Genomic DNA, 27,937 nt, shown 5'->3' with positions numbered 1-27,937 from the left:
GTTTAGATATTTGTGCTGGAAAATAAGACAGAAATACTCAATTTCTCATAATTTTTTGTGGTGTAGATGCATCATTATTAGCTCATTTATTTACGTATTTTAATCTTGTTTTTATTTATCAATATTTTTAAAATAAAAAATATATTTATATTAAAATATCTATATTCACACACACACACACACACACACACACACACACACACACACACACACACACACACACACACACACACACACACACACATTACCAGCTGATTATTGATGCTTGTATAATGAAGAGGAAGAGAGAAACAGAGCCGGGATGAAGGTCCAGTGGAGTCCAGCGCCCTCTAGTGGCTCAAAATCAGACCTGAACCTGAACTTCACACACACACACACACACACACACACACACACACACACACACACACACACACACACACACACACGATAACGCTGAAGGAGAAAAGAGTTGAGTGGTTATTAAAAAGATGGAGCTCTTTTATTTCTCAAAATGGCACCTGCTCACTTCACCTGTAAACATAAATACTTCATTACCATAATGGCAACATTCATAATCTGATCTGTACAGAACTTTCCTTAACAGAAAACACATACTGACATCACATAAACAGACGACATAATCCTGATTATTCCACCGTCTGTGTGACATCATGAATCCACATTTCATAATGCATTAAAGTGCTGAGAATAAGTTAGTTAGCAGCAGCTGTAGCGCAGACAGCGGTAAATGTCCTCGGCTCTGGAGCGGCTCACACGCGCAGACGCCTGCAGCTCCTCCGCTGAGCTGAAACAGCAGAAACCAGAGTCAGTCGGGAATAACTTCAGCTCAGAAGCAGGTATGGAGTTGACGTACCTGCTGATCATGTGACCGACGGAGCTGTAGTGATGGCACATGTTCAGCGCGCTGATGTAGCTCACGTGCGGCAGTGTCAAGCAGAACTGAAGAGCCTGCTGCCGGTGACCTTTGACCTCCAGGGGTACGTCGATGGCCTGACCTTTCCTTCTCTCCACCTGCGTCAGTTCGCTCAGTAGCGCGGCGGTCTCATCCGGACCTTTGCTGACCAGGAGCCGAACGCCCGCCTTCACCAGCGCCGCCAGCGTCCCGTCATAATAGCGGCTGCGCTGAAACGCTCGCACCGCCTCACCTGACATCATCATCATCAGAGAGAAACTGTGTCATGTGATCATGAAAGATGCAGGAACAGATACAGGATATTCTCACGTTGGTGGTTCTCACCAGGTTTGGTGCGGTCGCTCTGGATGATCAGACACACGCGCTCATATGACGCTTGCAGCCGCTGGATTCGCTCCTGCAGCCGTTTGCGGTTCTGGACGCTGGCGACCTCCGACTCGCTCTGCCACTCCACGGCCATGCGGTTGCTCACGATGAAGTCTGCGCTGACCAGCGAACACACGTGAACCTGGAGGCCGTGTCGCAGCCGCAGACACGACACGACCTCTGACCCTCCGCTGATGCAGCGGCTGTCCACTAACACTCTCAGAGGACCGTCTGCGGCCGACGGACTCCGGGTCGACACGGCCACCTGCAGACGGGACCACATTTTACATCAGGGCTGTCAAGCGATTACATTTTGAATTGAATTAATTACACGATTACAATACAATTATGATACACACGAATTAATCACACATCACATCTGGCTGAGAAATTACCCAGAAGATCATTTAATGTCCTTATTGTGTTAAAAAAGACAAGCATTAAATAGACTTTACAAGAAGTAGCTTTATAAAAAAAATGTGTTACTCGATACTCATGCGATATTGCATTCTTGTGTGTGCGATATTGCGCTCGCTACTTGTACAATATTGCGGCGTAACTCATGCATTATTGTGTCCGTTTCTTGTGCGATATTACAGCCATTACTCCTGTGAGATTGCGTTAATAATTGCGCTCGTTACTCGTATACAGGTGCAATATTGCGTTTGGTAATCATGCAATATTGTGGCCGTTACTGGTGAGATTTTGCAGCCGTTACTCATGCAATATTGTGGCAGTTTCGTGTGCGATATTGTGCTTGTTACTCATGCGATATTGAAGACGTTACTCGTGCGATATTACATTTGTTATTTTGTGGCTGTTACTTGTGCGACTTTGCGGACATTACTCATTATTGCGGGCGTAACTGCATTCTATAGGCTTCATCACGCAGTGAGTTGTTGCCCTGCTATGTTGGTCAGGGGCGGGTGTGTTAAATGTTATTTTTTCCCATAACTAACTAATTACGTTAACGTGTTAAACCGACAGCCCTAACTCATGCATGTTGAGCTGCTGTGCGTCTCATTTGAGTCTCACCGGTTTCTCATGATGGAAGTCGAGCTCTTCTGACAGCGCAGCCTCATCACTGAGTCTCTGCCGCTTCATGTCGTCTCGCTCCGGCCGTCGGGAGACGCTCTGCAGACACTGCGGGACTTTAAACACAGAGTCTCGTCCGTCGCACTCCTCCTCTTCCTCACTGGAGTCCTGCACACGGATGATCCGGGAGCGTTTGTTTCTCTCTGGCTGAACTCTTCCCGTGGGGTTCGCCGCTCGGATCCGAACCCTGCGGCGCGTGGCGTACTGTTTCCGGCCGTCGACGTACGAGTCTTCAGCGATCAGCTCCACGGGCTCTTCATCAGCGTCACTCTCCTCCTCATCTTCACTGCCATCAACCACAAAGCTGTCCTCCGCGTACGTCTCGTCCTGTTCTGGCACCTGCAGCACAAACAAACGCAGAGTTCGACGGAATGACGAAACATGTCATGAAGGTCTTTAACGAAGCATCTGGCGCTCACCTGTGAGAAGATATCCATGTTCTGTTTTGGTTTATACGTCATTCGGACCCGGTTCTGCACCGCTGGACTCCTGACCGACTTCAGATAGACCGCCTGCATCTCAGATTCTGATGATGGGAAGACGACACAAACCCTGCTCAGCGCTCACTTCAGAAATCATTCTAATTTGCTCAAGAAAACATTTCTTCAATATTATATTTCTCATATTATCAATGTTTTTGTGGAAACTGTGATGCATTTTATTTTTCAGGATTCTTTGATAAATAGAACGGTCAAAAGAACAGCATTTATTTGAAATAGAATCTTTTGACCAATTTAATGCGCCCTTGATGAATAAAAGTAGTAAAAAGTCCCAAACTTCTGAGCGGTCATGTGTGTGTCAGTGAGCGTTGAGAAGCAGCGAATCTCACCGTTCAGACCCTGAGAACACTGAGTCGCGTTCACCACAAACCCCTGCAGTGAATGGTTCTGTTCATCTCCATCTTCTTCATCTGATGAAACATCTTCATCTTCAGAGAGCTCGGCCTCCTCATCCAGGAACTGACGCCCTTCGCGACGGACGATCCTCTGGAAGAAACAGGAAATGATGCATGAGAATCAAAGACATGGCGCTTCTTCTGTATGTTCTGGTGGTCGTGTTCCAGCGGGGTGAAGTACTTGAGGCTTCCTGACGTGACGGGGCTTCACATCTCTGGGCTGATGAAGGCTGACGTCCTGAAAATCAGCATCACTCTCCTCCGACTGAAAAACAGAGTCAAAGACTAAATGAAGCGATGGTGAAAACACAGTGTACACACGCAGCGTGAGCCGCAGTCCTACCGTGTTTAATGCAGCGATGCGTTTCCTGCATGCTTGAACGGGAGACTCCACGTCACTGCAGATCTTTGACTGCTGCGGAAACACACACACACACACACACACACACACACTTGGCATCACTTCTAGATTTCTCTTTATCTCGGCATGAGAAACTTGCTGTTTTTACTCAAAGATGCACAATAAACTTGTGCGAAAAGTCAGAATATGGCATAAAAACATTTACACATCAAGCACATGTGTTCAAGAGAACAAAATCATCACTTCCTGCGAAATTGGTGCAAAATATCAGTAATAAAAATGGAATCTACTTTTTTCCCTCCATCAAAAATGAGTTCATCTCAGAGCGTCAGACGAAACACAATAAACGCTGTCATGTGATCTTGTGTTCGGATGCTGGTGTTTGGGAACACAATCGTGTGAGACGCTTCTGGAGGAATTAAACCAGATCATTCTGATGACAGACTTTGACGTTTCAGAACCACCAAACCAACATTTGAGATGCTGCGATGCGATTGGTCCACTGGTTAGTGCAGTTATCCAATCACAGCCTCTGCTGAGTGTTTTGTTGCACATCAAGGGATTTATTCAGTAAATGTGTTTCCGTCATAGTTTATGTGCACTTCTTCTTAACAGATAAAAATAATCCGCCTCAATTGAGCACATATGTTTTTTGAGCATTTTAAGTGCATCTCAGTGTTTATCCCAACATTTGCATCCAAATATGTGAATGGAAACAGAGCTAGTGTCACATGACAAATCTGACCTCTGGAGAAAACACAGGATTGACTTTATGAGCTGGAGTCCTGAGAGGAGTCTCGCCCTCGCTGTCGCTGCTCAACACGCCTGAAACACACAACCATCATACATACTGCAGCTCACGGTTCATCATAAAAAACATCAGAGGAAACGACATTATAAAGGAGGAAAGTGCTGATCTGTAGGGGCGTAACGGTACATGCAAATGGTGGTTTGTAAACATTTGCAAGCTTATATCTCCCAGTTTGGACTTTATAACTCACAATTCTGTTTTTCCTTCTAAGAATTGTGAGATATAAACTCATTTTTTTAAATTCTTTTATTCCATAGCTTGGGATGGTCCTCACTGCAGAACATGAGATCCAGGGGGCGGGGATCTTGATCCAACTCCTCCCACTTTACAAATCCATAAACCTGCCCATCTCCACCCCCTGGATCTCATGAGCGGCTACAGTCGCTGTCTGAAAACACAAAACAGGTCTAATGCACCTCTTTATTATGGTCATGTGTGACATGCATGTTTGGTCATTTCTGTGCTTTTGTTTCTTGTGGTGCTTCAGGGCTACAAAAATGGCTCATAAATCTCGGTTTATGCTATATGATCACCAAATACTGGATTCAATCTTTTCTTTCCATTAGCACAGGTTTTGAGTTTCTGTTTGGATCTGATTGATCTGAGCTCATGCTCCTGAGGTGCATAAACCAATCAAAGAGGCCGACGATCAATCAGATCCAAAAAGAAATACAAAACCAGTGCTAAAGGAAACACCGAAGGACCCGTACGGATCCGTGCGCCGCTACACCCTACTGAGCTGACTAGAGAACGCAATCACCTGCACACGAGAGACGCTGCTGAAACATCCGTGATCTCTGAGACAGAGTCTTCTGGAAGGATCTGCACGTCTGGTCTTCCGCCCGTCGTCCGGCTGGAGGCAGGAACACATGGTTGGGCGTGGAAGCGCTGGGTCTCGTCGCCGGACTCCATTGGTCCAGCGATTGATCAGATCTCCCGTTTCCTTCGACTGGACGAGGCCGTGTGGATGAGACTGCAGGAGACGCTTTCAGAGCAGATGCTGTGATGACACATTCCTCCTCCTCAGACTCAAACCCGAGGTCAAAGTTCACAGAGAAGAAGTCCTGCGAGCAGTTGAACGCCTGATCAGATCCTGCGCCCTTCGATCTGTTTCCTGACACGTCGACAGGAGTCTGCTGCTTTCCATCAGGTCCGGTGCTCTCGTCTGGCGTCCGAACATCAGGAACGCTCAGCTGAAGGAAAGCCTCGTCGTCTCCGAACAGGTCGACGCTCTCGTCCAGGCTCACCTGTTCTTCTTGTCGCTCCTCGGCTTTCGTGAAGTCTTCGTCGTCGTCGAACAGCTCGTCCCAGCCTGGTGAAAGAGCGTCACGCTCCTCGCGGTCTCCGTTAACTGGCGCCAGGCTGAAGGTCACCTGAAACGCCTCAGATAACGGCTCTTCCGGGGGAACACTGAGGTCAGGCAGACTGAAATCAAAGCCCTGCGGTGGAGATCTGGACAGGAGCTCTTTGACATTGTCGAGGATTATCTGAAAAGCTTTGGTTGTCAGATTGTGTCGGCAGCGTTTAGGACTGACGTTCTGCTCGGACTGATAGAACATGCGCTGTAGATCCGAGCTCTCGTCCTGCTGGACGCAGGGATCTTCTAGCAAACACTCCAGACACTCGTGTTGCGATGGGAGATCAGACTCTGGATGGACGGCGTCATCGGTGAACGGGACACTGTCGACTCGCTCGTCCTCGTCCGGAACAAACCCCTCGTGCGTTCGGTTCTCTGTGCTCTGGATCAGCGTCACAGACGTCGTGTCGTTCTCTCGTCGCTGATTTTCATCCCAGCAGTGATCGGAGCGAGGAGCCGCGCTGGACTTTGGTCTCTTCTTTCGAGGGATTTTGTTAGCGTTTGGTTTTGTTGTTCTGCCGTCATCAACATCCTCTTTCTGCAGATGCAGCATGAGCTCAGACTCAACACTGCAGTCGCCCTGTGAGGAGAAGAGCTTCATCAATGACACGCAGCGCTATCCATCGATCCATCAGCATTATAATGCTATTATAAATATAAATATGAATAATATACATATATAAAATAATAATCATATATTATATATATATATATATATATATATATATATATATATATATATATATATATATATATATATATATATATATATATATATATATATATAACATCTATCTATCTATAAACAAATGAAACTATAAATAAACAATTAAAATATATAAAAAATAATAACTAGGTATATGATATAAAACTTATCTATATACAAATAATACATTTATAAATTGAAATATATAATATAAATCTAAAATCTTTATAATGCTAATAAAAATAAATACATATATAAAACAAAATTTAAATAAAAAACATAGATTATTACATGTATTTAGTAAATTTTGTATTATTTTTTACTTTATCAATATACAAACAATAGATTTGGAAATTATATATATATATATATATATAAACACACATTTATTCATATGTAAATATATATAAATATACAAAAAAAAATTGTATTATATATATATATATATATATATATATATTATAAAATATAAAACATCTAAAACATTTAGTTTAGTAAAATATGTAGTTAATGTTAAAATATATATAATTATATAAAATATATATAAATAAAATAATAAAAAACATTATATATATATAAATAAATAAATATTTTTTTTTAAAAATATAAATATATATATAATTTTTTTAATTATTTTAAATATATATACATAATATAAAAATTAGATATACTATGTAAAATATCTATATATACAAATAATACATTTAGAAATTGTTTATATATATATATATATATATATATATATATATATATATATATATATATACACACACACACACACACACACACTTTAAAATATATAAGATTAAAAATATAAATACATATATAAAATAATACAATATATATATATATTCAGACTTGTATCAACACAAAGACTTGTAATCCTATATAAATATAAATAAATGTATATCTATCAATATACAAATACATTTAATTATTAATATTTATTCATATAAAATAAATAATATAAAATATCTATCAATCTTTCATTCTATCTATATACAAATATAATGTATACATTTAAATATATAAATAAACAATTAAAAAAAATTATATATATATATATATATATATATATATATAAGATCATGTAAATTCATTTTAATGACCACTGAGACGTTAATTAAACATCTTAAATGAACATTTTCACAATATTTCATCAAATGTTCTATTTTATCCATTGAAAAGAATGTAGTAGATTTTAGATCTGACATATGTGTGTTATTGGCTGATGCTGAGAGTCTAAAAGGCCCAAACATCAGCGGTCATGTGACTGATTTAACCGTCTGTCAGTGACTAGTTAGTTACCACTCAAACCTCTGAAGTGAGCAGCATGATATAGAACTATAACAACTGCAAAAAACATGAAACGCCTCGTCCATGAAACCTAGTGCTCGACGTCATGAGGTCATCATGTGACGCGTCATGTGAACCGGCCTGAAGACAAAAGATGCTTTATGTGATTCTGACTCAAACTACACAGCACAGTCAACTTATCAAGCCATGAATCACCATTAAAATGCCACACAACACATTATTTATCAGAAAAACGAGCCTGTTAGAGACTAATCCAGTTCAGCTCAATCTCGTTACTGCAGCAGCAGCACAAGAGATCATCTTCTGACCCTCATCATGTTGCTCGACGAGCTTCAGACGATGTTTTGACAAGAAGAACAACTACAGCAGAGAGTCAGGGAGTCAGATGTAGGTCACTCGGGATGACCCACTTCCAGCGCTTATGTAACCGTTCTGAGAAGAGTTACATAAGAGCGCATGTATAGAACGAGGCGGCGGATGAAATGAGTCTCCATTATCACAGAGAATCACTGACGTCACATGACATACATACACGAACCGCTCTCAGAGATGAATCCCGTACATCACCTTCTCATAACATCTTTCAGTAATCATCATTAATAAGGCATCATTGTGTGAAAAACATTTAGAAATTGTTCATTGTGTGAAATGGGAAAGGTTTTAACTGGCTCCTCCCCCTAGTGGGCGGTCCAAAATTTACATTTCTACATTATTTCTACAGCGCTTTATACAATACAGATGGTTTCAAAGCAGATTCAAAGTAATAAACAGGAAAATATTATATAGCTGTGATGTCATCGTCCAGCTCTCGTTCAACAGCCAATCATATTGCAGAATATTGAGTGACAGTTGGACTGCAACAGATAGACCTTATGGAACTTGTCATTCAGACACTCATGTGATCTTTCTCTGAGCTTATATGAAATATAAACATTTCTGAAAATCGATTCAGCTAATGGACTCATGTGACGCATCGAGAGACAAAGACACAAACCTGTTTTGATCTGGACACACGGACTTAAACACTCTTCACCATGACAACTGAGACTCTGAGATCCGTATCAGGACATGAGACACACAAGTGTGTGTGTGTGTGTGTGTGTGTGTGTGTGTGTGACAGCTCACCTGCTCCTCCTGCCTCAGTCTGTCAATCAGCTCCATGATGGAGGTGAAATGGAGGCAGCGCTCCGAATGTCCCACGCTGTGTGTGTGGAGCGGCCTGTTCTGCCAGTGCCTCCACTCCCATAAGGACAGCTCTCTGACGGGGCCCGACACACACGGCTCCTGCGCACACACACACACACACACGATTACTTTTATTTGGATCTGAAAAACATTACAATGAAAACAGGACCCAAATACTCTGGGAAGGATCTTTGGCAAGGTGACAGATCTACAGTTCAAGGCTCACATACTTGTACAGGTTCTTCCATTTAGAACACTCAACACATTCAGGATAAACACACACACACACACACACAAGATTCATGTATTTGAAGTGCATTTGAAATTCCCATCCATTTGGACAGCGTTAATGTTAACTAATAAACCGAATGTAACGCACATTTATCAGTCAAACACAAATGAAACTGAATGCGTTTCAGATACACAATAGTCAGGTTAATATTTATTATACGTAAATCAAATTTGTTTTAATCTCATGCATTTTATTAAATAACTGATTGTTGATAGTTTTTAAATAAATAAATAAATAAATAAATAAATAACAGAATGGACAGATTTATGCTGATTTAAATAGTTAGTTCACCCAAAAATTAAAATAATATCATTAATTACTCTCCCTCATGTCGTTCCACACCCGTAAGACCTTTGTTCATTTTCAGAACACAAATCAAGATATTTTTGATGAAATCTGATGGCTCAGTGAGGCCTGAGCAATGACATTTCCTCTCTCAAGATCCATTAATGTACTAAAACCATATTTAAATCAGTTCATGTGAGTACAGTGGTTCAATATTAATATTATAAAGAGACGAGAATATTTTTGGTGCGCCAAAAATACAAAATAACGACTTATTTAGTGATGGCCGATTTCAAAACACTGCTTCAGGAAGCTTCGGAGCGTTATGAATCTTTTGTGTCGAATCATGATTCGGAGTGCCAAAGTCACGTGATTTCAGCAGTTCAGCCATTTCATAGGAGATCTGAATCACTGATTTGATTTGTAAAGCTCCGAAGCAGTGTTTTGAAATCGGCCATCACTAAATAAGTCGTTATTTTGTTATTTTTTGGCGCTTCAAAAATATTCTCGTGGCTTTATAATATTAATATTGAACCACTGTACTCACATGACCTGATTTAAATATGTTTTTAGTACATTAATGGATCTGGAGAGAAGAAATGTCATTGCTGGCTATGCAGGTCTCACTGAGCTATCGGATTTCATCAAAAATATCTTAATTTGTGTTCTGAAGATGAACGAAGGTCTTGCGGGTGTGAAACGACATGAGGGTGAGTAATTAATGACATTATTTACATTTCTGGGTGAACTAACCCTTTAATGCATGATGTGAATAAATGCATTTGAAATATGATTTTTTTTTAAATAAAATCAAATAGATGCAAATAGTTAATAATAAACTATGGAAGCTTATTTCTGCCATAGAATAAAAAAAATCAAAATGTAATTGTGACATTTTATGTAATAATTCTGACTTTGCCCACCTCATAATTGTGACAAAATAAGACGGAATTGTGATAAAAAGCAGCAATTACCTTTTGTAGTTTTTATTCTGTCAAAATTGCAAGATGTAATTTTTCCCTCAGATATAATTCCACCAAAAGTCCAAAATGTGAAATAGAAACATGCAATTACCTTTTGTATTTTTTATTCAATGACAGAAACAAGCTTCCATAATAAACTACGTCAGGAATTTGAGTGCAGAAATATTACCTGTTTTATTTATGTCTGACTGATATATATAGTGTGTATATTTCTCAGCTTTTTGTTGTTTTTAACCGTTTCTTGCATAATTTATGTATATTCTTTTCTTTTTGTTGTACAGCACTTTGGTTGGCCTGTGGTCGTTTTTAAATTAGCTCTAGAAATAAACCGAACTTGAACTTGTTATTAGTTTATGTTAAAACTGTCATTAAAATACATAAATTAATACTGATGTTTGGACTCCGAGACAGGGCTGATGATGTCATCTGTATTCACCTGCGGTGACGTCTGGTCACTGAAGGTCAGCAGAGACGACGGTCTGAACACAGGCTGAGCTTCATCCTCTGACAGTCTCATGGTGGACGTCCACACGGCCTCTTCAGCCGCGCTCAGAAACCCGTCGTCCTTCACACACGTCTGCTCTCCTCCTGCACAACACAAGACTGCTGATGTTATTCAGCTGTTCATGTTAGTGCATCAACTAATGCTAACTAATGTTTTCTTGTTTCAAGCATAAACCTGTCAGGTTCATACTCAGAAGCTGTGACGCTGTCGTACCCATCTGGAGGTTCAGCGATGAGCGGCGACCCTTCCTGGAGCGGCGGCCGGCGTCTCTGTGTTCAAACTGACCGCAGCTGATGTGCATCTTGTGTATCGTCGGAGTGACGCCCGCCGGCAGCATACGGGGACTGTGAGGAAACATCTGGAAACTGTGCTTGTTTCCCATGATGCTCTTGTTTATGCTGCGCCGGTTGCTCTGGCTCTGGTTATACGTCTGCGAGAGTGAGAGGTTTTTGAATGCTATGAAATATTCTCATATTCTCATTGTTCAGCTCCTCTCTTCCCAGTCTGTCAGTAACGCTCTGTTTACTTCCTGTCTCTATGAAGCCCCTCCTTCTGAAAAGCACAATGTGCTCTGATTGGTCGGCTGGAGCAGTGTGTTGTGATTGGTGTTTGGGAAAACCTTACCATAACCACCAGTTTCAACACACTACTAACTAACTAACCCGCCCCTTTAAATGAGGAATATTGTGAAGAAGCTCAAGATGGAGTCAGAAACACTGATATAGAGAATAATAATACTCTTAACATCACACACTAAAGACAGATGAACCCATGCGGTCACACTCACTCGTTCCTCTCGGCCCTCGGCCAGTATGACCACGATTCGTCCCTGTCGCCGGCGTCCCGTGCGGCCCATGCGCTGGACCAGACGGATGGGACTCTTCTGAGCATCAAAACACACGATGAGATCCACCTCACCGATGTCCAGGCCCTCCTCGCCCACACACGTGGACACCAGCGTGTTGAAGCCGCCCTCACGGAACCGGCGCACAACCTGAACACATGCGATTTATGTGAGCATCTAAATCCTTCCTGTGACATATATGAGGAACACATGTTCACGCACCTCCAGCTGTTCCTTCTGCGTGAACCCTCGAACCCCTTTCCCGGCGGACGCCTGACCCATGAAGGTCATGACCCTGACCAGCGGCTGGTGGCGGTTCAGCATCTCTGCGATCTCCTGCACGCTCTCGCGGAAGGACGAGAAGATCATGACGCGTGTGCTGACCTCAGCCGACGCCTTCGACTCTGTACCAATCACAGCAGAGTTCAGAGTTCAACAGCACTGACGAAACACACAACTCTACAGAAATCCCTCAGTTCTCGTATAAGTTTACCTGAGCTCTCGGCCCACGTCTGAAAGTGCCGCAGCACCACCTCGTCCAGTTTCTGTAGTTTGGGGTGACTGTAGACGTACGGCTCTTGAGGCCCTGCCAGTGAAACACACTCGCTCATCATCACTCTCATTAGACCCAACGCAAGAAGTTCAAGCTCCAGAAACGACAACAATATTAACAGCACAACGGAGTAAATGAGGACAGAATGCACAACTATTCCTTCAAATACACGGAGTATTAATCACCTCGGCTGGATGTGGCAAACATGGTCTCCATTTCCCTGTAGAGATCCATGAAGACTGGACTCCTCTGAAGCTCGTTCTTCATTCGAGACGACTCTGAGAAAACAACAAACCCTCATGAGGTTAGGAGCAGAAGAGCATCAGCAGCAAACCAGCACGAGTGTGAGGAGGATCTGAGCACCTTTGGGTCCAGAGAAGATGTTCTGAATGAAGAGGAAGAGCGATCTGACGCCCATCTGCTGCAGTAACTCATAGCCGTGATACAGACTGATGCAGAGAGCGAAATCCCCCTCGATCGGCCCCTGCTGCGGCCCCTGATGACAGAATACACACTCATCTACAGATCACTGCAATGTGTGGGTCAGTTTAGTGCAGTGAGTCGGTTCAGTGCAGTGATTCAATTCAGTGAGTCGGATCAGTGCAGTGAGTCGGATCAGTGCAGTGAGTCGGTTCAGTACAGTGATTCAATTCAGTGAGTCGGATCAGTGCAGTGAGTCGGTTCAGTGCAGTGATTCAATTCAGTGAGTCGGATCAGTGCAGTGAGTCGGTTCAGTACAGTGATTCAATTCAGTGAGTCGGATCAGTGCAGTGAGTCGGTTCAGTGCAGTGATTCAATTCAGTGAGTCGGATCAGTGCAGTGAGTCGGTTCAGTACAGTGATTCAATTCAGTGAGTCGGATCAGTGCAGTGAGTCGGTTCAGTGCAGTGAGTTGATTTAGTTCGGTGAGTCGGATCAGTGCAGTGAGTAGATTTAGTGCAGTGAGTTGGTTCATTGCAACGAGTTGGTTTCAGAGCAGTGAGTGAGTTCAGTGATTCGGTTCAGTGCAGTGACTCAATTCAGTGAGTCGGTTCAGTGCAGTGAGTGTGTTAATTGCAATGAGTTGGTTTTAATGCAGTGAGTGAGTTCAATGAATCGGTTCAGCTCAGTGAGTCAATTCAGTGAGTCAGTTCAGTGAATCGGTTCAGTGCAGTGAGTCAATTCAGTGCAGTGATTCAATTCAGTGAGTCTGTTCAGTGCAGTGAGTCGGTTCATTGCAATGAGTTGGTTTTAGTGCAATGAGTGAGTTCAGTGAATCTGTTCAGTGCGGTGAATCTGTTCAGTGCAGTGAATCTGTTCAGTGCGGTGAATCGGTTCAGTGCAGTGAGTCGGTTCAGTGCAGTGAGTCGGTTCAATGCAGTGTAGGGTTGGGCCGATAGACGATGCCATCATCCATCACCAATACTGACTGACATCACGATGTTGAGCTGGCATCGTGATTCCACGCAGAGCAGAGCGAGCGTTTTTAATTCATTCCGATTAATTAAATCCCCCCCACCCCGATGTTATCACGATGTTTTACCGTAAACATCGTCCGGTGCCAATTTGTTAGACATCACCCAACCCTAGTGCAATAGGTCGGGTCAATGCAGTGAGTTGGTTTAGTGCAGTGAGTCGGTTCAGTGAATCGTTTCAGTGCAGTGAGTAGGTTCAGTGCAGTGGTGTCTACTGTACCTGGACGTGTGGCGGTGGGTTGCGTCTGAACTGTTCTCGGGCCAGAATGATCTGGTACTTTGTGAGGGAGTGGAGGTCGCGGTGATTCAACAGCCTCATCTGGGTCAGACGGGACGTAAACTTCTCTAAAACCTGTGAGGAAAACAGGCCAGAGAGAGCAAGCCGTGTGAACATCATTTCAGCAGCACAATGGAGCCCACAGACTCTAATCGATCCCACAATCACACAACATATTCCACTTACACCTTCATCTTTCATCCTCACTGGACGAGTGTTTGCTGCCCTGCTGTGACAATCTACATTCAATCTTTTAGGATATTTTTCTGATCACCTCTTCTACACAAACCCAAACCTGCCGACCGCCAACACAAGACAAACAAATCAAGAGTTCAAGATGCTCTTATTGATTACATGTTGTAGAAATATGAATATTTAGAATATTCTTTCAAAAACAAAATCTTTTCTGTGTGTGTATATTACATATATATATATATTATATATATATATATATTTATTTTTTTAAATATATACATTTTTTATATATATATATATATATATATATATATATATATATATATATATATATATATATATATATATATATTTTTTTTTTAAACATATACATATTTTTTTATATATATATATATATTTTTTAATATATATATGTATATATATATATATATATATATATATATACACACACACACATATATATTTATATATATATATATAGATATATATATATAGATATATATATATATATTATATTTTTAATACATATACAGCTATGGAAAAAATTAATTAATTAAATTAATTTTTTCCAATGCTGTATATATATATATATATATATATATATATATATATATATATATATATATATATATATATATATATATATATTTTTTTTTTTTTTAATATATATCTATTTTTTAATATATATATATATATATATATATATATATATACACCAATAAGGCATAACATAATGAGCACCGTAAGTGAATAACACTGATCATCTCTTCTTCACGGCACCTGTTAGTGGGTGGATAAGTGCTCATAATGTTATGCCTGATCGGTGTATATCGGTGATCGGTGTGTGTGTGTGTGTGTGTGTGTGTGTACATAAACATACAGGAACACTGTGAGGAGATAAAGACGGCGCTCTGTAACATACAGGACATCTGAGAGCCAAACTGAGCTCGTAATAAGTTACATGAACACGATCAGATAAAGACGGAGATGAGAGAGAAACGCTGTTAAACTGATTGAGTCCTCGACGCTCACACTGATGCTGACTCGAGACACAGGAGGATCATCTCTGTTACTCTGGTCAGTATAAAGTGTTCTCAAGGTTTATTCCAGGCTAATGTTGTGATCCAGATTTGGGAATAATCCTGAAAGTTTCTATTTACAGCAGCTGAAATCAGACAAACTCAAGCAGCACTTCAAGGCCTAATAAATTATATGAAATAGTGAATGAAGCCTATATCAAACACACACACACACACACACACACACACCTGATTCTACATACTGAAGCAGATTAACAGGAAAAACATGGTTTTAAAGGTGTAAAATCAAACCAGCCGTCTCAGTGTCTGATAATTCCCATCTAAATCTCACACAGATGCTAAATAAATATATCAAAATCAAGACATTAATCCAACAGAAGCCCATTTTGTAAATCATAATTATGACATACTTTTGTTTCTGACTTCAATTTTGACTATTTTTTGTTATAATTATGACTTTTTATATCACAAATAAGATCAACCAGAGCACTTGTTTGGTGGTGAAAATGATCTTCCACATTAATAGGACCATTAAAGGCTGTTTCTCTGTCAAACTATAAATACACTTATTAAATACATTTTATAGATTGTTATTTTGAATACATTTAATCTAAAAACGTCGTTATGATTGTTAGATACATTTAATACTGTACTACAGTAATGAATTTTTATGAGGGGGCGGCGCTTGTGCGGTCACGTGACCGCGACTCTGCCCATAAAAACGTCATGACTCTCGCCCCTGCAAAACAACACGTAGGAACTGGAGCCCGTTAATAACGCGAGATTAGCGATTAAATATCCTCCGGTGCTCCGGTACACGGACATGACGGTGAGATCCGTGTGAGCGCAGGTGAAGTGAACACGATCGACTGAATCGGCGATGGATCCGGGCGGGTGTCGGATGAACGGCGGCGGCGGCGGTGATATGATCTCGCTGGAGGATCTGGAGTCCATGTCGGAGGAGCAGCTGTCGGACAGTCCTGAGGAGGAGCAGGAGGAGGAGGAGCAGCAGGACAGACTCCTGTGCTACTGGAGAGATGTGGCGCGAGGACACCAGGTGGAGGTGCCGACAGGTAAACAAACACACCGAGATCACGGACTCACACACGAGCGTTTCGCGCCAGTTTAACGGTCATCCCCTCAGAAGCGCACTAGGTAGGCAGCGCACTAGGCGGCTCAGAGACACACACAGGCTGTAAAGTGTAGATAAACAGACCAACATGCTTCATTTAGCGAGCAGAACTGCGATCATCAGCTGGAAGCTTGTTTCCGCCACGGAAAAAATAATAATAAAGACAATTTATATCATAACTCTGAGGTAAAAGTTCACACCAAGAACGGTAACTATAAAAATTTAATAATTCTATGAGAATTCTATGAGTTCTGACCACAACTCTAACGATAAAGCTGGAATCACTTTCAGTTGATGAACGATCAAAACACTGACAGCCAATCAGAATCCTCAGGTTCGCCCAAAAATTTAATTTCTGTCATTAATTACACACACACACGAGACTTTCCTTTATCTTTGGAACATAATTTAAGATATTTTAGTTGAAATCTGAGAGTTGTTTTTATCCTCCATTGAAAGCAATGAAATTACCACAAATTTAAGGTCCAGAAAGACATTGTTAAAACAGTCACGTGACTGCAGTGGATCAACCTTCATGCTATAAAGCTGTGAGAAATTTTTGTTTTTACGCACAAAACAATTAACAACTTCATCTCTCCCCTGTCATTCTGCTACACTATTTACGTTGCAGAGCTTTTGTGTTTACTCCCGAATGCCGGCTCAGTATTGGCTGGCTCTGGTCATGTGAGCAGAACGACGCATGTGTGGGAGCCGGCCAATAATGAGCCGGCGTTCGGACGTAGATCCTGGAAGCACTGGACTTAAACAGCGTAGCAGAAAGACGGGAGAGACGAATTTGTTGTTATTTTTGCTCACAAAAAGTATTCCAGTCTCTTCATAACATTAAGGTTGAACCACTGCAGTCACATGACTGTTTTAACGATGTCTTTAGTACCTTTCTGGACCTTGAAAGTGTTGATTATATTGCTGTCTATGGACGAGTCTCTCAGATTTCATCAAAAATATCTTAATTTGTGTTCTGAAGATGAATGAAGGTCTTACGGGTGTGGAACGACAAGAGGGAGAGTAATTAATGACAGAAATTACATTTTTGGGTGAACTAATCCTTTAAAACAATTGTTTTGTATTTTATGTATACACTGAAAATGTAATGAAATATGCAAATTGCCTAATTAAATACTAATTTGCATGTACAGAAATGTAAACATTGGATAAATTCGTAATTGTTTGATTTTGTTGACATGTTCTCTTTTCATCACTCCATAAATCAGAAAACGCTGTCAACAGACATAAAATACATTTTCACCATGTTTTAGGAGTAAAATATTGTATATATAAACAAACCTTCAGAATATAGATATGAATAAAAGTGTAAAGTTTGGTTTGTGTGAAGCTGCTGGAGATTTCTGACGCCTTTAAAGAGATTGAAATCTACAGACTCAAATAAAATAAACAGTTTTCTTTCCTCTGGCTATGAAAAGCCAAATCTCTCTCAAACTGACCAGTGCATTAAAAACACTGGATCTGCCCGTCTTGTCTGACATGATCCGAGCTCTCCCACATGTGCGTGACTATCGCTCAGGCAGGGAGGATTTTCCCATGATTCACTTGTGCGGTCGGTCCTGACCCAGTTCAGCAGATTATCACATGACGCTGACTGCTTCAGCTCTGTTTACAATAACAGACGCAGAGACTTTATAATGCACAATCAATCAGCGCTCATATTCATCTCACCGTCGGCGTCCTGCTGAACGTTCAGCGCTCTCTGAAGGCTAGTGTTTGGACTGGAATCAGGTGACGTGTGTTTGTGTGCCGAGATCTCAGAGATTATCCAGACCAATGCCTTTCTAAATCCAGTGCAGTAAAGCGCTTTACACGGCCGTACACGTGAAGAGCGAACATCAGAGCGACGCTGATATTACTGTAAGGGACTCACTGATTCAGATCTAGCGAGAGCACTGTGCTGTAACTGACTCGTTTGATGAAGTGCACTGAAGTGTTTGCTATCGCTGCTCATTAGCGTCCCGCTGTACAGACGTCACACACACACACACACACACACTGACCAGAGCAGAGCGGCTGCGTTTACTGTAACTACTAGGGCTGGGTCAAGTCAAGTCACCTTTATTTATTTGGCGCTTTTTACAATGCAGATTGTGTCAAAGCAGCTTTACATTGATAACGGGTGTATAATTTTTAGCTCTTAAATAATAGTGTCAATGCAGCAGATCAAAGCACTGTTGAATAAATGTCAAGTGTCCCCAACTAAGCAAGCCAAAGGCGACAGCGGCAAGGAACCCAAACTCCAACAGGTGACATCAGGTGGCAAATAGGTGGGCTGGGTAAAAAAATATTGATTTGTTGATTTTAATCGATTCTCATTTTTACGAACCAATATCGATTCTTAATTCCCAAGAATCGATTAGTCTAGTCTGTTTTCAGTTGATGAATGAGCAGAATATGTAGCTCCTCCCATCCAATAAATCACAATAATCTTTGTTACTTTTGATATGAAGCAAAGTCTCAGATTTCAAACGACGTCCATCTTATTATGAGATTCAAAAAATAAACACCGTTTTGGCGCTGTTTAATGTGGCGTGACGGATCGCTTTAGCACCTCAGTTAAAGAGAAGCATGTGATCATCCTCTCCTCCGCTTTAATACCAGTTACAGCGAAATAAACATGAACATCTGAAGGTATGTTAAAATATACAGTACAACTTACTGAAATCCGTATCATGTCTCGTGTAATCGCTCAATCAGTGCTTCAACCTCAATAAAACAGCTTCAGTGTCACGTGACGTCACATTTACCTCAGAAAAACATATTCAGTGACCATAAACTCATTAGTCAGATAGAAAAGTGAACTCTAGAAAGATAAATATAGCTGTGCACCGTTACATATTCATTATCATGTTCTTCAATATTTAATGCATGTTTGAATAAATCAGTTATGACAGCTGCAATTTAAATGTTTATATTTCAAAAAAACTAATTGGAGTAGAAATATGATAATGCAATTCTAAACTTTATTTATAATAAAAACATTGAGTGTAATTTAAGTGTTTGTATATAAATAAGTTAATTTAATCTTCAGTATTATTACAGTAGCACCAGCTGACTCTCATGTGTAGATTACAGCATTAGTTGATTTTTTCCTCTAGAAAATTTTCCATGTGCTGAAACTGAAATACTACATCCAAAATAATTGAATCGAAAGCACGTGAATAGTAATCGAATCAAATTGTGAAAATTGTGTCAGTACCCAGAACTAGTGACTGCTCTATCTGCACTGCAGTCATTTAGCTGGAATAATTATGTTTCTTCTGCTCATTAAAGCTGTGTTTATCTGATCAAAAATACAGTAAAAACAGTGAAATATTCCAGTGTAAATCCGCTGTTTTCTATGTGAATATATAGTAAAGTGTAATTTATTCCTGTGATTTTCAGCATCATTACTCCAGTCTTCAGTGTCACATGATCCTTCAGAAATCATTATAATATGATTATTTGCTGCTCAAGAAACATTTGTATGCGAGATAGAGAGGAATGGCTGATTCCCAGACGTACGAGGAAGTGCCGTAGTCCAGTCTAGACGAAATTAAAGCATGAATCACAGTTTCAAAGTTCTTTAAAAGAGAGAAAGTACTTTCATTTTAGCTAAAGCTCTTAATTGGTAGAAACTTGATTTGAAAACTAGATTAACTTGCTTATCAAAGAAACAATCTGTAGCTTGAGTATAACATCTGTTGATGTCCGTCTGCTCCTCAATTGACAGACATGGCCGAACCCATCCAGCAGATCACCTCCAATAATGACGGCACACACACACGGGAGCAGGTCCCTTACACACTCCTCACACGCAAGGAGAAGGTACGTACAGCTGATAATAAAGCACTGTCCTCTAACCTCTACAAACAACTGTAAACATATGAGATCACAGAATCAATAGCTGTCTCCATTCAGAATTTAACTTGTGCGCAAAATTGGAAAATTGCATAAAACATCTGAGAATAAAGCAGCGCTTCCATCCCATGTGTTCAAGAGAACAAAATCATCACTTCCTGGAGCAAAATATCAGTAATAAGCTGTAAGTTTCTTCAATCAGGCTCTTTTCTCCTCCATCATAAATGAGTCTCAGAGCGTCAGACGAAACACAAACGCTGTCATGTGATCTTGCGTTCGGATGCTGGTGTTTGGGAACACAATCGTGTGAGACGCTTCTGGAGGAATGAAACCAGATCATTCTGATGACAGACTTTGACGTTTCAGAACCACCAAACCAACATTTGAGATGCTGCGATGTGATTGGTCCACTGGTTAGTCCAGTTATCCAATCACAGCCTCTGCTGAGCCAAGGTCACATGACTGTTTTTGTTTTTATTCGTATTGTAGTTTATTGCGCATCTTATCAGATAAAAAAAAAATATCCACCTCAAATGAGTGCATATGTTTTTTTACATATATTTTTAGAAATTATGGGATGTGATATTCCAAAATGCACATAAAAATAGGTGGATGGAAACTACTGACCAAACACAACCAGTATGAATAATACACATGATCAAACACACATGCATGAATGTGGCATTAAATGTGACACGAGGATGATGAAGATTGACTGGGCACTGAAACCATTAAACTCCACCCACTTTCATTGATTGACACTTTCCATCCAGGTCAAAAACTAACCAAAGCTGGAGGCAAAAATGCAATTGATATGAAAAACATGCCCATGATATGACAAAAGTGGCTGTAAAAAGTGATTATCATGAAATGTCATAAGAAGTCTGTTCTTATTTCACGTGTTTATTGCCTCTGCAGATTCTGTATTGATGAGTTCAGTAAGAAAATACTCCAAAAGGTGAAACATGAATCACATCTGGATCATTTAACAGTTATTAAAGCATGAGTTCACTTCAGAATTCAAATTTCCTGATAATTTAGTCTCCTTCATGTCATTCAATGTCTTTCTTTCTTCAGTGGAAAAGAAATGAAGCTTTTTAAGGAAAACATTCCAGGATTTTTCTCCATATAGTGGACTTCACTGGGGTTCAACGGGTTGAAGGTCCAAATGTCAGTTTCAGTGCAGCTTCAAAGAGCTCTACATGATCCCAGACGAGGAATAAGAGTCTCATCTAGAGAAACCATCAGACATTTACTAAAAAAAAAATAAACATTATACACTTTTTAACCACAAATGCTCGTCTTGCTCTGCTCTGTAACGTTTCTGCTTGTTTGCAATGCAATTGTAAATAAAGATCTGCTGTTTGAATAAGTGCAGCGTTTTCTGTGATGCTCCACGCATGACGTAATCATGTTGGAAAGGTCACGTATATGAACCCGTTGAACCGCAGTGAAGTCCACTATATGGAGAAAAATCCTGGAATGTTTTCCTCAAAAACCTTCATTTCTTTACGACTGAAGAAAGAAAGACATGAACATCTGAGTAAATTATCAGGAAACTTTAATTCTGAAGTGAACTAATGCTTTAAAATGTGTTTGAGCAGTGCATTTACTCTTTACCATCAAATACATTCCTGTAACTCAAATGTACAGCAGGGAATGCATGAATTAAAAAAATATATACTGCTTTAAATCGGTTTGGATAATAAAAGTGTAAATCAACATTGAACACAAGCGTCTGTACATAAAGATATCAGCACGATTCAAACTGATTCAATTGACAAATAAGTTTGCCAAACTATTATTTAACAGAAATGCATCTACAAATAGACTATTTATATCTCATTCTGTCATGAGTGACAAATCAGTAGCATCATCACGTGACTCTGACGTTCATGTGTCGTTGTGTTTAGTGCGGTGAGGTGGTGTACGAGAAGCGTCACTATGAGAAAGCGCACTGGGCCTGCATCACTGTTCACGAGGACACGTATGAACAGAGCATCTGCTACGGCTTCATGAAGATCATGCGGTTCATCTGTCAGCAGAACACAGCAGGTCCGTGAGGCGCGAGCACACGTTCAAACGAACGCTCTCGCCACAGCCTAACGCCCTCCCTCTCTCTCCACAGGAACGTATCTGGGCATGACGATACCCATCGTGACGGTGGTCCGCACAGACGAGCAGCACACCACTCTGTCGCGGGCCGTCACTGTGGCGTATTACCTTCCCACGGTGCACCAGAACGACCCGCCGCGGCCGCATGACCCCGAGATCGTCATCGAGCAGTGGCCCGCCACTATAGTCTACACCAGGTGGGAAACGATAACTAACATGATTTCACCTTTAACGTGATTCATGTGACTCAACGCACACGCGTGTGATTTCAGGGCCTTCACGGGCGCCACTAACGAGCTGTCAATCATTCACGAGATCAGCAGTCTGGCCGAGGCTCTGGACTCTCTGGCCGTCTGCGTCAACGACTCCTTCATCGTGGCCGGATACACCAACCCGGCGGCGGTCAATCGACAGAACGAGATCTGGTTCCTGGAGAGGCCTTGAGCTGCTCACCCATGACTTAACTTTACCCAGAATCCTCTGCTCCTCTCAGAGACCATATGACAGGTTCGACATCTGTTCAAACATCCTAGTTCCTGATTACCCATGAGCACTGCTCCTGTGATGTTCGTGAGCTGAACACGAGAAGAAGCTCATTAATTTGTGTAACACTGATAAGCTGAAACTCAACTGGAGATCAATCTGTGAACGCTGTTGCTGTAAGACAATCACACGCACATGTCTGTCTGTCGCTCGCTCTGATTCGCTCTTTAAATTAATGCTCATGTAGTCAAATCAATATAATTGAGACACACACACACCATATATATATATATTATATATTGTCATAGTGCTATTTTTAAGTATTTTTGTAAATGTTTCACTCTCTGTTACTCCTCTATTATGTGCAGATGTCAAACAAACAAGGAAATGAAGAGTTTTCAGAATGAAGTGTGAATGAAGTTAATGTCAGACGTGAGACGGGTTCTCTCTGTCAGTCTTTGTGTTCACGGCTCATGCGAATGTAAACTCTCGTCAGTATAAACACTACACCACTGTGATTTCTGAATGCTTCTGTTGATATTTCTGATCTGAATAAACTATTACTGAATCACAGAACGACTCGAGCGTCATCACTTCACTGAACACAAGCAACCCTATTCTCTGATGATGAGGGCGGGGCAACCTGTCACTCACATGAGATCCACCAATAGCAAACCACAACCATCCAATCAATTCCCCACAGACAAAATCAAGCCCCGCCCTACATTTGTTCTTGTTTGAGAAGCAGTTTCACTCTGATATATGGCCAAACAGGGAAGAAAAGAGCACAATTTCCCTTTCATGATGACTTTAATCAGAATAATCTGTAGTTGCAGCACTATAAAGTGATGCTCAAAGGGGTTCGGCCTATGAAGAAGAAGAAGAAGCAGGGCTGAACGAGAGAGATCAGGCTGAAACATTCCAGCGCTCCATTGAGAAGTGAATAAACTGAGCACATATTCACTGAATAAATCACACACTGAACGAAGCAGAAAGAAGAAAACTAGTCATGTGACACCAGCAGAGGGAGCACAAGCCACTGACACATCATCAGACCTTCATCAGGGTCATGTCACCTTTAATCGTGACAGAAATGAGAACGAGGGACAGAAGTGTGTTCAGCTGACCAAACATGTTCTTCACTAAAAATGTTCAAATACAGATAAGAAATATGTCAACTTGATTTTGAGCTGAACTTAAAGGGTTAGTTCACCCAGAAATTAATTACTCGCCCTCATGTCGTTCCACACCCGTAAGACCTTCGTTCATCTTCAGAACACAAATTAAGATATTTTTGATGAAATCCGATGGCTCAGTGAGGCCTGAGCAATGACATTTCCTCTCTCAAGATCCATTAATGTACTAAAAACATATTTAAATCAGGTCATGTGAGTACAGTGGTTCAATATTAATATTATAAAGCCACCAGAATATTTTTGGTGCGCCAAAAAAACAAAATAACGACTTATATAGTGATGGACGATTTCAAAACACTGCTTCAGGAAGCTTCGGAGCGTTATGAATCAGTGTGTCGAATCATGATTCGGATCGTGTGTCAAACTGCTGAAATCACATGACTTTGGCACTCCGAGCCGCTGATTCGACACAAAAGATTCATAACGCTCCGAAGCTTCCTGAAGCAGTGTTTTGAAATCGGCCATCACTAAATAAGTCGTTATTTTGTTTTTTTGATTTAATATTCTCATGGCTTTATAATATTAATATTGAACCACTGTACTCACATGAACTGATTTAAATATGTTTTTAGTACATTAATGGATCTTGAGAGAGGAAATGTCATTGCTCAGGCCTCACTGAGCCATCGGATTTCATCAAAAAATATCTTAATTTGTGTTCTGAAGATGAACGAAGGTCTTACGGGTGTGGAACGACATGAGGGAGAGTAATTAATGACATTATTTTCATTACTGGGTGAACTAACCCTTTAAATCTTATTTTGTCTTTTTTTAAATTAAGATTTAGAGCCTCATCTTCATTATACGTCTATCCTGACTGTACCTGCAAACCTCAGCTGCTCCTGACATCATATCCGCGCATGACGTGTCTCACCTGCAGGTACTGCGTCTGATAGCGAGTGAGCGACTCTCCCAGCGGGACGACGATCTTCTCCAGGCTGCGCTGATGGACGTGCGTCTGGACGTCGGGACTGTCCTCTGAGCGCAGCTCGATGTGAGAGATCAGCAGGTTGGAGATCACCTGCTGCACCGCCTGCGCAGAAAACACACACACTGTGTGAAATATCTGCTCAATTCAGGTCACGAATCTGATCAAATCACCGTCTCACCTTGACGTCTCCTCCAGGTGTGGCGCTGAGAGCCAGAACACGAAACTGCTGCGTTTGGTTGCGCAGCTCCCGAACCACCTGACGAACAAGCACACATGATCAGAACGAGAGAGAGAGCCCATCATGCTTCAGTGAAACCGAGGGAAGGAAGCGCTACCTGACAGTAGGCGTGATTCCCGGTGGCCTTGTGGGCCTCGTCGATGACCACACACTTGACCTGAGCGGCCGGGCAGGTGTTACGCGACAGATCGTTCACCATCACCTGAGGAGTCAAGAAGAAGACGCGCCTGGACCGCCAGAGCTCCCGCCGCTGCTGCGCCGCCGTCGAGCCTGAACACACACACACACACACACACACACACACACACACACACACACACACACACAGATTTATGAGAGTGAAGTGTATATTAATGTAATTCTGATATATTTTATTCACTACAGCAGCAGATCTCAAACGTCACCTTATATACATAAAATATCAACTTGAAGAAACACTGAGATATTAAATTAATATTTCAGTAATTTGAGGACACATTCATAATAATAAAAATATTGTGTCATTCCCATTAATATATATTAAAATAAAAATGTATTTTTAATATTATTTTAACTAACTATAAAAAAGATTTCAGTTTTATTTTTATTAATTGCACAGCTCCATTTATTTGTTTTTAATGTTACATTTCATTTAATAATTAGTTTTTTTTCAGGGATTCATTGTCATGACGGACCCTGAGATTTAGTTAATATTTAAAAAAATGAACAAAACATTAATAATTAACATTATTAATAAGAATGACACAATAATAATATGTATATTATTATACCTCTACTTATAAAATGTAATGTTTTTAATAATTACTGTAACGTGCATTCGATTTAATTATTTATTATTATTTTTCATTCTCATGACCTTTCGAGGTCACGACCTCCGACTGTTTCCATAAGACCAAATTCAAAGATGATTTTTAATATTATTTAACACAATAATAATTAAAATTATTATTATAATTATGAAAGTTGAGATATAAGGATGATTTTTAAGCACTGAGATTTAAAGATGATTTTTAATATTATTTAACACATTAATAATAATTAAAAGTATTATTATAATTATAAATGGTACAAATTTTTTGTAATTATTGTCACGATCTCCAACTGTTTCATAAGACACTAATTTAAAGATAATAATAAAAATCATTTAGCAAAACATTAATATTAATTAAAAATTATTGAGAATGATACAAAAATATTATAATTTATTTTTAATATTACTATTCTAACTCTAATTATAACAGGTAAAGTTTTTAATAATTATTGTAATGTTTTTATTAATTTTTAATTTTTTTTTTTTATTATTACTATTAATATAACTAATAATAAAAGGTAATTTAATTAATCGATTTAATTGTTTTTTTCAGGGACTGAATCCCATGACCTCCCGAGGTCGTGACCTTAGTGGTTTCCATTAAATACCTGAGATTTGAAGTAAATAACTAAATAATTAAAAACGAATTATTACTTAGAAAGTCACAATAATACTATAATTATAAATCTGAACAATAAATTAATTAATCCTAATAAAATGGTTGGTTTGCCATCCCTCGACCCCTGGAGGTCGTGACCTGACCCTGACCTGTGAGCTCGGCCATGTGCTGCTGCGGGATCCCCATGACCCCGTAACAGGCCTGGATCTGCTGCGCCACCAGCGGTTTGGTGGGAGCCATGAAGACGATCTTGCCCGCGGGGAACCAGCGGTAGTAGTTGTACATGAGCACGGCAGCGATGAAGGTCTTGCCCAGGCCGGTGGGCAGACAGACCAGCGTGTTCCTCAGCAGCGCCGCCTCGCAGATCTGCAGCTGGTACTGCCGGACGGGGTAGTTGGTGGGGTAGATCCAGACCCGGCCCGCAGAGGGGTCGAATCCCGGCTCGGGACCGGCCTGCAGCGAGCGCTCGGCCTCGAACACGGCCACCAGCATGACGTCATCATCATCTTCATCAGCAGCTTCATCATGCTGAGGTGCGGCTGCGGTCTCACCCCACAAACTCCTGCGGTCTGCCCCCTCTGAGGCGCTTACGGTGGTTTTGTGCTGGTCTGAGGTGGTTTTCCTCTGATCCGAGGTAGTTTTGGTTCGATTCGAGGTGGTTTTCCTCCGGTCTGAGGTGGTTTTGCTCTGGTCTCTGTGAGGCACGCTGCAGCCCCATGACTGGAATAACGTCCTCTGATTGGAGCTCATTGTAGAACCATAATCACAATAATAACCATAATCATCATCTTCAGTGAATATTTATAAACAAACGCGGTCGAATCAAACATACCGCTTCTCCTTCCGCTCCTCGGCGCTCAAATCAAACACATTAAACGCTCATAACTGAAACATATTCGCGTTTTCATCTTCTAAATAAACATAAACACAAGAGCGCAAATGAAACGGCTGATCGAATGTGGCGCGCGTCCGGGTTACGTCACCGAGAGTGGAAGTGCGCATGCGCGGGCGGTGTGTTCATGTGACGTGTATGTAAAGCGCGCCGAATTTGATGGAATATTTAGCTGCGTTCACGTCACCTCGTATTTACCGGAATCTTGAAATGACAA

General features: G+C 40.8%; 2 protein-coding genes across 6 annotated transcripts; one reads left to right on the top strand and one right to left on the bottom strand.

The window, feature by feature from the left end:
* Positions 1–23: 23 nt before the first annotated feature.
* fancm (FA complementation group M) lies at positions 24–27,796 on the bottom strand. 3 transcript variants are annotated; one of them, XM_067368052.1, is made up of 23 exons: positions 26,978–27,796; positions 25,496–25,668; positions 25,339–25,416; positions 25,104–25,262; positions 14,145–14,276; positions 12,835–12,967; positions 12,657–12,749; positions 12,412–12,504; positions 12,141–12,322; positions 11,862–12,068; positions 11,288–11,504; positions 11,006–11,157; positions 8,950–9,108; positions 5,205–6,381; positions 4,379–4,458; positions 3,616–3,687; positions 3,454–3,537; positions 3,207–3,363; positions 2,797–2,903; positions 2,318–2,716; positions 1,241–1,547; positions 857–1,148; positions 24–787 (listed from the first exon to the last, which is right to left on the bottom strand). In XM_067368052.1, exons 1-23 carry the CDS (start codon positions 27,576–27,578, stop codon positions 700–702), a joined length of 5,142 nt encoding a protein of 1,713 aa, XP_067224153.1. In that variant the 5' UTR covers positions 27,579–27,796; the 3' UTR covers positions 24–699. The 3 variants fall into 3 exon arrangements, with proteins under 3 accessions (XP_067224153.1, XP_067224154.1, XP_067224155.1); XM_067368053.1 differs by having other exon boundaries at positions 3,616–3,684; XM_067368054.1 differs by lacking the exons at positions 25,104–25,262; positions 25,339–25,416; positions 25,496–25,668; positions 26,978–27,796 and adding an exon at positions 14,388–14,576.
* On the top strand, positions 15,185–23,599 carry soul3 (heme-binding protein soul3). 3 transcript variants are annotated; one of them, XR_010892509.1, is made up of 6 exons: positions 15,185–16,509; positions 20,308–20,402; positions 22,349–22,490; positions 22,564–22,747; positions 22,823–23,057; positions 23,402–23,599. XR_010892509.1 is itself a non-coding variant. In XM_067367161.1 (6 exons), exons 1-6 carry the CDS (start codon positions 16,474–16,476, stop codon positions 22,992–22,994), a joined length of 669 nt encoding a protein of 222 aa, XP_067223262.1. In that variant the 5' UTR covers positions 16,331–16,473; the 3' UTR covers positions 22,995–23,599. The 3 variants fall into 3 exon arrangements, 2 of the variants coding, with proteins under 2 accessions (XP_067223261.1, XP_067223262.1); XM_067367161.1 differs by adding an exon at positions 21,354–21,393 and having other exon boundaries at positions 16,331–16,509; positions 22,823–23,599; XM_067367160.1 differs by having other exon boundaries at positions 22,823–23,599.
* Positions 27,797–27,937: the final 141 nt, after the last annotated feature.

Source organism: Chanodichthys erythropterus, chromosome 18 (assembly GCF_024489055.1).
Source record: "Chanodichthys erythropterus isolate Z2021 chromosome 18, ASM2448905v1, whole genome shotgun sequence".
Classification (NCBI taxonomy): Eukaryota; Metazoa; Chordata; class Actinopteri; order Cypriniformes; family Xenocyprididae; genus Chanodichthys; species Chanodichthys erythropterus.
The sequence above is the reverse complement of the archived record's forward strand: the minus strand, read 5'-3'. Positions and strand labels throughout refer to the sequence as shown.

Excerpts from the sequence above, each read along its gene's own strand:
- soul3 (XM_067367160.1), top strand. The coding sequence starts at position 16,317 with ATGGATCCGGGCGGGTGTCGGATGAACGGCGGCGGCGGCGGTGATATG. Across the intron at positions 16,510-20,307 it reads CCAGGTGGAGGTGCCGACAG|ACATGGCCGAACCCATCCAG; the intron begins GTAAACAAACAC and ends CTCAATTGACAG. Across the intron at positions 20,403-22,348 it reads TCCTCACACGCAAGGAGAAG|TGCGGTGAGGTGGTGTACGA; the intron begins GTACGTACAGCT and ends CGTTGTGTTTAG.
- fancm (XM_067368052.1), bottom strand. The coding sequence starts at position 27,578 with ATGAGCTCCAATCAGAGGACGTTATTCCAGTCATGGGGCTGCAGCGTG. Across the intron at positions 6,382-8,949 it reads GACTGAGGCAGGAGGAGCAG|GGCGACTGCAGTGTTGAGTC; the intron begins GTGAGCTGTCAC and ends TTCTCCTCACAG. Across the intron at positions 2,904-3,206 it reads GTGTTCTCAGGGTCTGAACG|AATCTGAGATGCAGGCGGTC; the intron begins GTGAGATTCGCT and ends TCCCATCATCAG.